The 14,508-nt window shown below is 42.8% G+C and overlaps 1 protein-coding gene across 1 annotated transcript in view; it reads right to left on the bottom strand.

Moving 5' to 3' along the window:
• FAM227A (family with sequence similarity 227 member A) overlaps positions 1-14,508 on the bottom strand; it is a 71,364-nt gene that overhangs the window by 45,606 nt on the left and 11,250 nt on the right. The window contains exons 7-12 of the mRNA XM_076007833.1: positions 9,911-9,980; positions 9,270-9,346; positions 7,171-7,317; positions 4,893-4,994; positions 4,329-4,433; positions 554-677 (exon numbers count right to left, since the gene is read on the bottom strand). Coding sequence (XP_075863948.1) covers positions 554-677; positions 4,329-4,433; positions 4,893-4,994; positions 7,171-7,317; positions 9,270-9,346; positions 9,911-9,980 — 625 coding nt within the window. The remainder of the gene's footprint in view (positions 1-553; positions 678-4,328; positions 4,434-4,892; positions 4,995-7,170; positions 7,318-9,269; positions 9,347-9,910; positions 9,981-14,508) is intronic.

Below are 14,508 nucleotides of genomic sequence, written 5' to 3'. Positions count from 1 at the left end.
CTGCCTTTGGTTCCGTGAGTCCTGGTTCCCTGAGTTCCCTGAGTCTATCATGGTCCGTGCTGAAACTTTGTTGTTGTTGTTTTTCTTTATTTTTTAATTGTTTTTAATTTTTAAAAATTTGTTGCCAGCTAATTTTTTTCTATTTTTAGTAGAGACGGGGTCTCACTCTTGTTCAGGTTGGTCTTGAACTCCTGAGCTCAAGTGATCCTCCTGCCTCAGCCTCCCAGAGTGCTAGGATTATAGGCATGAGCCACCGCACCCAGCCCGGTGCCAAAACTCTGGTATCTCTTTAGGAGAAGGCCCCTTGCTCTCTGCAGATGTAGTTGAGCATTAAAAGGAAATTAGGAAGGGATGGCTCAGCTATTTTGAGGAAGCAGAAAAATTCATGCTCCTTGGGGCTCTAACCACACACTTCCCTTTCTTTAATGTGAAGGAGAGAAAAGGAAGATTGCCCTGATGAAGGAGTGCTATGGCAAACAATTACATACCTAGGCTCTAGTGGAAAGTGTTTTTCCAGAATTGCTTTCCCCAGTAGAAAAGAGTCTCCTCTCACCTGAAATCCAAAGGCTTAGGGTGTTGCAGATTTCAGACTTGAATTCATGTGTGTTGAACAAGGACTGTGGGAAGCAGCAGCAGAAGCTGGTGTACACCCCTTTGCTCAGAAGTGATGGCAGCCTCTGGGGGGCAAGCAGAGCCCGGGCAACATTCTCAGCACTTCCACATCCAGACTTCAGAAAGGACCTGGGATAAAATGCTTTACCCAACACCACGCTTGCCTGCCTGTTCATAAGGGAGCAATTTCTGTCTTTGGCGGCCTCTGCATCTGGGGGAATTCCCTACCCGGGGATCACTCCTAAGCATCCTGCCATGCTTGGCCAGCAACCTTCTCCCTCTCCCAGCATCTCTTCATGTGGCCTGTTGCTCAGCCTCTTCTGCAACTTGGCCCAAGAATAGCCAAGAAGATAACAAGATATATTTGACCTCCTCATATTATTATTATCTCCCAAAGGCAACAGTAAATACTACTTACTGGGTGGGTTTTTTGTTTTTTTTTTTAATGCACAGGTGTTATTGTTGTTGCTTCTTAACTATGGTTGAGCTCAAATTATACATTTATATCTGGCTCTATCCACTTAACATCATAATATGAGCACTTCTCCAAGTTATTATAAACTCTTTGGGATTTTTTTTCCAATAGTGACCTTCATAATATTGCGCCGAGTGGGCATATCAAAATTTACTTAAACATCTCCCTTCACTGGATATTGTTTCCAAGATTTTACATTACAAATGTCATGTAAAATAGCCGAATTGTTTTGTTTGTTTTTTCGTTTTTTTGAGATAGAGTGTCACTCTGTTGCCCGGACTAGAGTGCTGTGGCATCAGTCTAGCTCACAGCAACCTCCAACTCCTGGGCTCAAGTGATCCTCCTGCCTCAGCCTCCCAAGTGGCTGGGACTACAGGCATGCGCCACCATGCCCAGTTATTTTTTCTATATATTTTTAGTTGTCCAGCTAATTTCTTTCTATTTTTAGTAGAGATGAGGTCTCCCTCTTGCTCAGGCTGGTTTTGAACTCCTGACCTTGAGTGATCCTCTCGCCTCAGCCTCCCAGAGTGCTGGGATTACAGGTGTGAGCTACTGCACCTGGCCGAGCTATTTTTATTTATTAAGCTGTCTCAGGCCGGGCATGGTGGCTCACGCCTATAATCCTAGCACTCTGGGAGGCCGAGGCGGGCAGATTGCTGGAGGTCAGGAGTTAAAAACCAGCCTGAGCAAGAGCAAGACCCTGTCTCTACTAAAAATAGAAAGAAATTAATTGGACAACTAATATATACAGAAACAATTAGCCGGACATGGTGGCGCATGCCTGTAGTCCCAGCTACTTGGGGGGCTGAGGCAGGAGAATTGCTTGAGCCCAGGAGTTTGAGGTTGCTGTGAGCTAGGTTGATGCCATGGCACTCACTCCAGCCTGGGTAACAAAGTGAGACTCTGTCTCAAAAAAATTAAAAAAAAAAAGCTAGGGTATATACATACATAATGAGTGAGATGTGCACCATCTGGGGGATGGTCATGCTGGAAACTCAGACTTGTGGGGAACATTTATTGAAACCTTAAAATCTGTACTCCCATAATATGCCGAAAAAAAAAAAAGCTGTCTCAGTGCCTGGCACATAGTAGGCAGTCAAAAATTTGTGGAATGAATAAATGAATGAATAAATGCATAAATGAAAGCAGCTCCTCCTGTACATTAGCTCATGTCCTCCAGAAGATTGTGTAATAATAGTAATTATAGCAGCTATGATATACTGGGGGCTTAGCGGGTGCTGGGCAATATGTCAGTTACCTTACAAACATCCTCTCATTTAATTCTTACAACAACTCAAAGAGGTATTATTATCCCCATTTTATGGATGATGAAACAGGTACAAAAAGCCTAATTGACTGTTTAGGGGTCATTAAACTAGTACAAATGCCTTTTGGCATGATTATATCAATTCACTACTCACCCAGACTGTGAGAAGGCCATTTCCCTTCATCCTTAACCACCCTAAGAATGAAAGTGTTTTTGGTTTTTTTAAAGACAGAGTCTTGCTATGTTGCCCAGTCTGGACATGAAATCCTGGGCTTAAGTGATCCTCCCACATTAGCCTCCCAAGTAGCTGGGACTACAGGCACACACACCACTGTGCCCAGATATGCTTTATTTATTTATTTATTTATTTATTTATTATTTTTTTTGAGACAGAGTCTCACTTTGTTGCCCAGGCTAGAGTGAGTGCCGTGGCATCAGCCTAGCTCACAGCAACCTCAAACTCCTGGGCTCAAGCGATCCTGCTGCCTCAGCCTCCCGAGTAGCTGGGACTACAGGCATGCGCCACCATGCCTGGCTAATTTTTTTTTTTTTTTTTTTGTATATATATTAGTTGGCCGATTAATTTCTTTTTATTTGTAGTAGAGACGGGGTCTCGCTCTTGCTTAGGTTGGTTTCGAACTCCTGAACTCAAACGATCCGCCCGCCTCAGCCTCCCAGAGAGCTAAGATTACAGGCATGAGCCACTGCACCTGGCCCAAGATATACTTTTTAATCTATGCAATCTAACAGGTGAAGGGGAGTATCAAATTATTATTGTTTCAATTTGCATTTTTAATTATTGTTAAGGGGCGAGCTTTTTTTCCACTCATACTTCTTCCTTGGTGAATTTCTAGTTTATGTACTTTGTCCATGAGTCTGTGGAGTGTTTAATTTTTTCTTATTGATTTCCAAGAGTTCTTTATATTGTGTGACATATATGCTACCAATACTTTTGCATAGTTTGTCATTTGCCTCTTAACTTTGTCTATAGTAATTTTTTTAAAAATTTACATAGTTTATTGGTCTTTTCCTTTATGGTTATATCCTCTGGGTCACACTTGGAAAGTCCTTCCTCACCCCCAACTCGTGTATATTCACTTATATTTTCTTTCTTTCTTTCTTTCTTTTTTTTTTTTTTTTTGGGACATAGTCTAGCTTTGTTGCCCAGGCTAAAGTGAGTGCCGTGGCATCAGCCTAGCTTACAGCAACCTCAAACTCCTGGGCTCAAGCAATCCTACTGCCTCAGCCTCCCGAGTAGCTGGGACTACAGGCATGCGCCACCATGCCCAGCTAATTTTTTCTATAATATACATATTAGTTGTCCAATTAATTTCTTTCTATTTATAGTAGAGACGGGGTCTCGCTCTTGCTCAGGCTGGTTTTTAACTCCTGACCTCGAACAATCTGCCCGCCTCAGCCTCCCAGAGTGCTAGGATTACAGGCATGAGCCACCTTGCTCAGCCATTCACTTATATTTTCTTCTAGCAATCTTTTAAGTATACACACACACAAACACACAAACATATGTATACATACATACACACACATATATAAAAAGTATATATGTATATTCACACTTTTAATTTTAAAGTTACATGGTTATTTAAATAAAATAGAAAAATAGAAAAGGAAAGTCTCTTATAACCTCACTCTCATGAGATAAGCATTGCCAAGGGTTTGGTAAATATTTTTCCAAGTTGTTTTCTATTTATAGGCACATATACATACATATATATATAAGTACAGAGTTGTATAAATTGCTTTTTCATGTAAAATATATCATTACATCCTTCTCAACCAGTATATATAGCTCTACTGTATTTTTTGTAACTGCCTCCTTATAAGTCAGAGTATGGGTTATCATACAACTTGTTAATTATTCTCTTATAAAAAGAATGTCTACAACATTCTCTATGCATCAGAAGTGAATAGAAATCTAAGGAGATTTTTTCCTAAATAGTGGTTGATACTCACTGTCAGGAGCGCCTCTTCATAGTGAGACCTAGGTACTTGAAACACTAGGAAGGTGTAGTGCTGAGCTATCCGGTCGAACAGCTTGTTCTGAATCTCCTGGTTTGGCTGACAGGAATAGAAATGAAGAAGGAATCACTAGAGTCCCTTGTTGAAATAGACAAGGGGCTGGGATTCTTAAATGAATATTGCTTTCATTTTCAGGAATCTTGTTCTCGAGATATTTAACCTTATATGCTTTATGAAATAATATACTTTCTTTTTTGTACGGGATTTACAAACCATGTACACAGAGGCAGAGTGTTGAAGAAAGCACCCTAACTCTGGCCCAGCAGGTCTTGAGTTCTACTTTTGACCCCGCCCTTGACCAGCCGTGTGACATGGACCAGTTCCTAATGCTTGGGGGAGCCACAGGACACTCTGTAGTGGCTGAAGCATGGAAGGTATGGGTGGGGAGGGAACACAGTGACAGATAAGGATGCAGGGGTGCCCCATAGGAAAGGTTGGAATTTGTTCCGTGGAAATATAACTTAAGCAAGGGAGAGAAACAATCAGATTTGTATTTACCTGGTACCTCTCATGAAATATCCACCAGAAGCTATCCAGCCACATAGCTCTTATGGGAGGAGAAGAGAGAAACCTCTCTAATTCTCTCTCTGAACAGAAGGCCTTGAAAATAAACAAAATTCGCATTGTTATTGTTGTTATTATTCTTTTCTAAAAACACAGGTGCCTCTCCTTTATGATTAGGAAGCACAAGGAGAGCTCGCTCTCACCATGCTCCTGGGCACAGAGGTAAGGGCTCCTTGGCACTCCCTTGGCGCCTACAGCTGACAGCACCCTGCATGGCCAGCAAGCCTCCCCCATTAGGAAGGTGCCCTCTTTTTCACCATTCCTCATGTTTCTTTGGACAGACAGTCTAGTGGCGCCATTAAGAGCATAGACTTTGGTACCAGACTGCCTGGATTCAAATCTAGCTCTTTCCTTTATTGGCGTGTGACCTTGGGCAAAGTTATTGAACCTCTCTGTGCTCGGTTTCTTCATGACGAGGACCAGTTCCTCATGACGTGGACCAGTTCCTAATGCTTGGGGGAGCCACAGGACACTCTGTAGTGGCTGAAGCATGGAAGGTATGGATGGGGAGGGAACACAGTGACAGAGGATGCAGGGGTGCCCCATAGGAAAGTACTTGTTATATACTTGTTTTGTTGTCAGTCACTACATTGTATATTAGTAAGCTTGATTTCTTTTTTCGGGAGATGGAGATGACAAATGGAGATGACAATAGTCCCCCCGTGAGTGATGACTATTAAATGCTTAGAACAGGCCGGGCGCTGTGGCTCACGCCTGTAATCCTAGCTCTTGGGAGGCCGAGGCGGGCGGATTGCTCAAGGTCAGGAGTTCAAAACCAGCCTGAGCAAGAGCGAGACCTCGTCTCTACTATAAATAGAAAGAAATTAATTGGCCAACTGATATATATATAAAAAAAAAATTAGCCGGGCATGGTGGCGCATGCCTGTAGTCCCAGCTACTCGGGAGGCTGAGGCAGAAGGATCACTCAAGCCCAGGAGTTTGAGGTTGCTGTGAGCTAGGCTGACGCCACGGCACTCACTCTAGCCTGGACAACAAAGTGAGACTCTGTCGCAAAAAAAAAAAAAAAAAAAAAATGCTTAGAACAGCACCAGGCACTCAGGAAACACTAGACAGAAGTGTGCTAGTTCCTAATTATTCACTCACACTCCTGCTCCCTTTCAGAAAGGATTTCATATCAGCTCTTCAACAAATATTTATTGAGTATCTGCTAAGCATACTGAGCGACTGGGTCCCAGGAATGGTGGGGCGACTAGTTAGGAGCAGAGGAGACAATGACCACAGCTGCTTGGGTCACTGGTGTTGTGCGATGGTGAAGGGCGAAGAGGCACAGCTGTACAGCTGCCGGGCCATTTCCCAGGCCTCCTCCCTTCTCCATCTCCAGTCAGCCAGCACCCATCTCACATACGCACACAGGTCCTTCTGGGCCTTGGGACACTCTCTCCTGTTTCCCTAAGGACCCTAATGTGCTCTAGTGCACAGATCTCCAAGAAGGTATACACAACCCAAGGCGCATAGAAATAAAATATTCTAACTAATGTCTACTTAAGAAAGAAAAGAGGCTGGGTGCAGTGGCTCACGCCTGTAATCCTAACACTCTGGGAGGCCGAGGCAGGCAGATTGCTTGAGGTCAAGAGTTCAAAACCAGCCTGAGCAAGAGCGAGACCCCATCTCTACTATAAATAGAAAGAAATTAATTGGACAACTAATATGTATATTATAGAAAAAATTAGCCGGGCATGGTGGCATATGCCTGTAGTCCCAGCTACTCGGGAGGCTGAGGCAGTAGGATTGCTTGAGCCCAGGAGTTTGAGGTTGCTGTGAGCTAGGCTGACGCCACGGCACTCACTCTAGCCTGGGCAACAAAGCTAGACTCTGTCTCAAAAAAAAAAAAAAAAAAGAGAGAAAAAAGAAATCAAGCTTACTAATATACAATGTAGTGACTGACAACAAAACAAGTATATAATTTATAAGCAGGCATATATCTATGATGGTGTATACTCAAAAATTTTTCACTAGTAGGATACATGATTAAAACAGTCTGGAGACTGTTGCTCTGGTAGAAGGAATCTAGGTTTTAGAGTGAACTTTGGCTGGGGTTCCTAGCTCAGCTCAGTCATTTGTGTGTGGCCCCAGACAAGTTCCTCAACTGCTCCTGGGCATGAAAGGGGGACGCCTGTGTCTGCCCCCAGGGAGTTGCAAAGTTAGGGCAGGGCTGCCTGTGGCTGGGCGGCTGCCTGTTCTCTTTCCTCACCTTGCCACTGAGGGTGTTTCTCTCAGCCCGGACCACATTGCCCACCATGTCGCAGAAGTCTACTCCATTTGGAAGGTTGGTTGGCTTAGAGCTGTCGAATGTGGGATACTGGTACAGCTCTGCCAGAAGATTTTTATCCGCTGTTTTCTGAAGCAAAACACCAGAAGATGAAAACAAGGACCATCATCTTACAGTTTAAAACAATAGGACACCTTCCCCTTTTTATTATGAAGACAATGTCACAATCTAGACAATGTCAGAAATCTAGAATGCTGAGAAAATGATGGCTACTCATGATCCCAGACCCTATACCAAACACCTGTGTACATTATTTCTATCCCCCCCACAGGCACTGAGCAAATGTATAAAATACATATATGTAACTTCATAATTATATATATAATATAGTATATATACATATGATTTTTATGTCCTGTTTTATCCACTTCATATTTTTCACGTAGCTATGTTGTCTTCAAAATTATCACTTAAAATGACGTTTCCTATTAAGATGTATTATAATTTAATTATCTACTCTGATTACTTTCAGTTAATATTTCTGTCATTAATAACCTGGAGCTGCTGTGAGGTAGGCTGATGCCACAGCACTCTAGCTGTGACTCTGAGTCTTTGAGACTCTGTCTCAAAAAAAAAATTAATAACTTGGAGCATATAGCTTTATTCCACTTTGGGGTTATTTATATAGTACGAATTTCACAAAATCATAATATTGAATCAAAGGATATGGCTACGTTCATGGCTTTTAACACTAAATCAATTTTTAGAATAAAACTAAAATATGATAACTATAAAAAATGTAAAAATACAGAAAAGTAGAAAGAGGAAACGAATGGCCACCACACAAAGGCACCTACTGAAATATTTGGATGGCCCGAATAGTTTTCTTTTCTTTTCTTTTTTTTTTTGAGACAGAGTCTGGAGTCTGTTGCCCTGAGTAGAGTGCCATGGCATCAGCCTAGCTCACAGAAACCTCAAACTCCTGGGCTCAAGCAATCCTTCTCCCTCAGCCTCCCAAGTAGCTGGGACTACAGGCATGTGCCACCATGCCCGGCTACTTTTTTTTAAATATATTTTTAATTGCCCAGCTAATTTCTTTCTATATATATTTTTTAGTAGAGATAGGGTATCACTCTTGCTCAGGCTTGTCTCAAACTTCTGAGCTCAAACGATCCACCCACCTTGGCATCCCAGAGTGCTAGGATTACAGGCATGAGCCACTGCACCCAGCCCCGAATGGCTTTCTAACTGGGATATGGAGATAGGCGGTGGAAGAACAGCTCAGCAATTCCCTGTCCTGACTCACAGTCAGGCGACCTGAGTCATGGCAGCTCTGCATGTGTTAGCTGTGCCTCCTTGGGTGGGACATGTAGACCTGCTTGGCTACTATAGACTCTCAACCGTTAGGCATCGCGCTGTTTGGGAATTTCCTAGGCTAACACATGTAAAAAGAAAAACAACAACATACAGTCTCATGTTCTCCAGTGTTCGAAGGTGTGAATACATATTACCTGGCTGGTTTACAGAATAAGCTGAGGAAGATCTTATCTGGGGTGACTTCGAGGTGGGGCTAGATTGCTGCCAGGGAGGCAGTGGAGAACGCCTGGCCTTGAGTCAGAGGACTGAGCAGGAAGTCGGGTCTGCTATTAGAGAGCTGCACATTCTGGGCTTACCGCTCCCGAATCTCAGCTTCCTGGGGCAGCTGCCTTGAAGGTAAGGAGTGTGACAGAGCAGCCACCAGGTCGTGTGGATGGCCCCTTGGAACTTCCTGGTACAGCGGCTCTGAGCTAGACCTGAATGCATTGTCTCCAAGGGGAAACACCTTCTAAGTTCCAAAAATAAATAGACACATGACCTCTGCAAGAGTCCCCATTCTGAGGTTGAGGTCAGCTCTGCGCTTTCAAGGGTGTCATGAGAAATTTTAGAGTTATCAAAGTATGTTAAGATCCTTTTTTAAAAAGGGACTCTGATTTTCCTTCATAATCACCACCCAGGCGACAGGTATCCTCTCCCCAGGAATGAAATCTATTTCATGCTCAGCAGAAACCATTCAGAAACAGACTGAGCAATGGATCCCTTACCCGTTTTGTAATGTAAGATCTGGCAATCCTGAATTCTGTGCCTTTGCAGGAATACTGTGATTTTCTTCGTCTCTGGACTGCAGAAGAATGGAAGAAGAGAAAGAAATGAGTATCCACAGGGTCTGTCCATGGCTGTGCAGTAATTATAACTGTGATTTTTCATTCAACCTGAGCTGCCAGATGACACTTATGATACTAGTCTCATAGATCCCAACTGTGACTCTGACTTATTAAGACTCCCTTCGTGATCTGGTTAGGCCTCTTGGTCCAGAGAAGCGGCAGGGAGGAGTAGACAAACTGTGGCTTTAAGTAAGTTACTTCTCTCCCCCAAATGTGTTTCCCCATCTACAAACTAAATTCAATGGTACGTAACCCCAAGGTAGGGGTGTTATAAAAATTTAACAAGGGAGTTTGATGAAAGCACCTGATGTCACATAGTATCACATAATAGTAGGTGGTCTCTAAATGGTACTGTCCCTCCCTCCTTCCTTGTCCAGTGTCAAGAAGTCAGATTTAAGGCTCCTTCAGAAGACAAAAATATCCTCATCTGAAACTCTGGATTCCTACTCAATTGCATTTTAGATACTAAAAAAACTAAACCCCATGAAAACACCATCAAGGCTACAAAAAATGATTTTTGCCTCTGTCTCCCGGGCTGCCGTGACTTTTCTCTCTTAAAGCCTTCTTCTCCAGCTCAAATCTCTCAATTGCCTTCAAAAACCGGAAAAACAAAAAAAAAAATGGAACATTAGAGATTCATGCAAAGCTTGGAGGAGGGTGGGGTTAGGGACTAGGCCTTTTCTCTTGCTGCTGCACAAAAGGCCTGAAGCCAAGTTTGTGGCCTTGTTGTCTTCACCCTAGGTGGTAGGACCCTGTGGTCATCAGTGTCACTGACATCATCCCCTTGAGTGTCACCACCAACACATCCCTTACCCCCCACTCCCTCCCTCTCACATTGCACTTCCTGTTGGCTACACCTATGAGGAGTATAGGACTTGGAACAGAGTTTCGATCACAGCCCCCAGGGTTACAAGCTATTGTTTAACCTCTCTGTAAAACGGGATACCTACTTTCCTGTTCCTTATAAGGATGAGAGATAAAGTATCTAATGTATTTAAAAACACTAGCACAGATTAGATGGCTATATGAGGATGGTTTTATATCAGGATTCTCAGATCTGTTCCACTGGTCAATATTCCTATTTTTGTGCCAATACCAGATTGTTTTAATTACTACAGCTTTGTAGTATAGTTTGATATCTGGCATATTAATACCTCCCATTTTGTTTTTGTTGCCTAGAATTGCTCTGGATATACGGGGTCTTCTTTGGTACCATACGAAGCGTGAAATTATTTTTTCTATATCTGTGAAGAATGCTGATGGGATTTTAATAGATATTGCATTGAATCTGTAGATCAGTTTGGGTAGTATAGACGTTTTAATGATGTTGAGTCTGCCAATCCACGAGCATGGAATGGATTTCCATCTGTTTACATCCTCTGCTATTTCCTTCCTCAGTGTTTCATAGTTCTCCCTGTAGAGGTCTTTTACCTCCTTGGTTAAGTATATTCCTAGGTACTTTAATTTCTTTGTTGCTATTGTGAAGGGAATTGAGTCTTTAATTTGGTTCTCAATCTAATCTTTGACAAAGCAGACAAAAACATACGCTGGGGAAAAAAAAGAATCCCTTTTCAATAAATGGTGCTGGGAAAATTGGATAGCCACTTGTAGAAGGCTAAAGCAGGACCCACACCTTTCACCTCTCACAAAAATCAACTCACGCTGGATAACAGACTTAAACCTAAGGTATGAAACTATTAGAACTCTAGAGGAAAATGTTGGAAACACTCTCCTAGACATCAGCCTAGGCAAAGAGTTTATGAAGTCCCCAAAGGCAATCACAGCAGCAACAAAAATAAATAAATGGGACATGATCAAACTAAAAAGCTTCTGCACAGCCAAAGAAACAGTCATGAAAGTAAACAGACAACCTACAGAATGGGAGAAAATTTTTGCATCCTACGCATCTTATAAGGGGCTGATAACTAGAATCTACTTAGAACTCATGAAAATCAGCAAGAAAAAATCAAATAACCCTATTAAAAAGTGGGCAAAGGACTTGAACAGAAACTTTTCTAAAGAAGACAGAAGAATGGCCAACAAACATATGAAAAAATGCTCAACATCTCTAATCATCACGGAAATGCAAATCAAAACCACAATGAGATATGACTTAACTCCAGTGAGAATGGCCTTTATCAAAAATTCTCCAAATAACAAATGCTGGCGTGGATGCAGAGAGAGAGGAACACTCCTACACTGCTGGTGGGACTGCAAACTAGTTCAACCTCTGTGGAAAGCAACATGGAGATACCTTAAAGTGATACAAGTGAATCTACCATTTGATCCAGCAATCCCATTACTGGGCATCTACCCAAAAGATCCAATGACACTCTATAAAAAAGACACCTGCACTCGAATGTTTATAGCAGCACAATTCATAATTGCAAGGCTGTGGAAACAGCCCAAGTGCCCATCAATCCAAGAATGGATTAATAAAATGTGGTATATGTATACCATGGAGTATTATTCAGCTCTAAGAAACAATGGTGATATAGCACATCTTATATTTTCCTGGTTAGAGCTGGAACCCATACTACTAAGTGAAGTATCCCAAGAATGGAAAAACAAGCACCACATATACTCACCAGCAAACTGGTATTAACTGAGCAGCACCTAAGTGGACACATGGGTACTACAGTAATAGGGTATTGGGCAGTGGGGAGGGGGGTAGGTATATACATACATAATGAGTGAGCAGTGCACCATCTGCGGGATGGTCATGCTGGAAACTCAGACTTGTGGGGGAGGGGGGGAAAGGGCATTTATTGAAACCTTAAAATCTGTACCCCCATAATATGCCGAAATTAAAAAAAAATAAAAAAATAAAAACACTAGCACAGAAGCTATCAGATAGGAGCTGTTCGATAAGGCATAGATATTAGCATTAATTGTCATACCCTTGACCTTTCAAGAGAGACTTCTCTTGATCTCTGGCTCCTCCCAACCCTCCCACCCTCCAACTCCCTGAAAAGGAAAGAAATAAAAATGCATGTCAGTGACCCAGAAGTTGTATCAATTGTCAACTGAGAATCTAGCAATATGCTAGGATAACAAAGTTAACAAAGAAGTATGCTTCTGTGTTCTTGCCTTTAAGGGACTTGCAATCTTATTTGGAGAGCCAAATTAACACACATGGAACAATTAAGTGCTAACTTGCTGCATTTAAGATTCAAACAAGTAAGATCAGGATGGGCTGGAGTAGCCACAGAGGACTGCCTGGAAGAGGTGAGCACGGGTGTTGTGCATACATGATAAGGCATTAGTTTCCTCAGCTTGATAAACTGTGAAATACCTCTCCAGGCTTCCCCCACCTTTCTCCTGAATGAGCACTCCCCAGTCCACTTGAATTAAAGGCTACTGGACATGTGTGCAGGGGTGCATGTATGTGTGTGTGTAGGGGTCACACTGGTAAGTCTACATGTTAACATTGTTGCTCTAATTAAGTGAGATAAGGCACGGTGAATTAACTGGATGGGTGTGTATCAATGGAGCAATATGAAAATGTCTCTGATCCTTACCAGGTGTCATTGTAGCAGATGACTTGGAAGGATGGACAAGATAAGAACAGAAAGAGAGGAGAAAGGATTGTTGAATGTTGGAAGAAGAGCAAGTTTTAGGAGAAAGATGATGAGACCAGCATTGGACCCACAAGTAGGGCTGTCCCCTGGGGAGGCAACTCTCAGATCTGGCAAGTGGCCAGCATCATTTGGGAATTATTCAAATAAACAGATTCTAGGGTCCTCATATCAGAGATACTTATTCCTTAGGTCTGTGTTGGGTACTAATTGTTTATGTATTTATTGTGGCTCGTGAATATAGTTCTCTACCTCAATTTTAAAAACTAATAAATAATTTTCATGGTATAAAATCAAATAGTAGGGTCAAAAATCTCCCTCCTACCTACCCCTTGTGCAATTCCCATCCCCACAGGCAACCAAGCTAGTTCCTGGCATAGCTTTCCAGAGACATCCATCCTGTCTAAACAGAAGCATACAAGACACACTGTTCTGTATCTTGCTCTTTTCTCCCACTTACTATCTGAGAGCTCTCTTAGTTTTTAAAACCTGCCGGGAGAGTCTGAATATTAGCTAGGTAGAAGTATCACTGCTCTAGGTGGCTAGAAATAGGATACTGAAATACAGGTGAGAAACTAGAATGTGTGAATGTATCATACATTCCACAAACATTTCCTGAGCACCTACTAAAAGCCAAATGCTGTGCCAGATGTTGAGGATGTAACAGTGAATGCTGTCCCTGCCTTCCAAGGGCTCACAGACTGGTGGGGAAGAAGGCGGTAATGACAAGGTGGTTGGTGCTGCCATGGGGAGGGACAGGATGCCAGGAGAATGCCCAGAAGGGATGCCTACATGAGTCTTGGAGTTGAGGGGTCAGGGAAGGCCTTTCCAGAGGTGGTGACCTACAGGCTGGGAGCTGAAGTAAACGGCAAGGCTGTGATGGTGGGCAAACTAGTAAGTCTGGAAAGAAGAGCTAAGCAAGGTTCATGAGAACCTAGAGGGAAACCCATGAGAGGGACAAGAGGGAAACCCCAATTAGGGTATGGAAGGAGGGGGGTGGAAATAGGACACAACCTGAGACCTGGGCATCAGACTCAGAGGTCTGACCTCAGCTGACCTCCCTCAAAATGAGATCATTTTGGATCATTCGTTCGCCAGTGCACATCTATTAAGCACTTCTTATGCACCAGGTGCTAGGTACCATCTATTATACCAGGGCAGGAAGATGCTAGAGAAACCAGTCTGGCTATAGGTGCTGATCTGGGGACAATGGCCACACAGTCAAGGTCTGTTGTATAAAGGGCATGGCAAATTGTCCAACAGAGGGTGGACAGGGTAGCCCAGGGATGGGTTCTGCTGGCAGCAGGCAGTTGGCTTCTGACAGAGGAGCAGGAAGGATGGGCAAGGGCTCCCTTTTTCTAGCTCATGTGGGGACCCAAGGTTGCTCCTGACAACCCCATCCTGGTTCTGACTGGCAATGATGCCATAGCCCAAGGAGCTATGCCAATGCGGAGCAATCTTGAAAAGCCACCAGATCCTGCTTCTGGGAGGGTAAATTCATTCTTTTTCCTAGTTTTAAAAATTATTATTTAAAAAATCAC

Source organism: Microcebus murinus, chromosome 10, assembly GCF_040939455.1.
Source record: "Microcebus murinus isolate Inina chromosome 10, M.murinus_Inina_mat1.0, whole genome shotgun sequence".
NCBI lineage: Eukaryota > Metazoa > Chordata > Mammalia > Primates > Cheirogaleidae > Microcebus > Microcebus murinus.
This window is presented reverse-complemented; position numbering and strand designations above follow the sequence as displayed.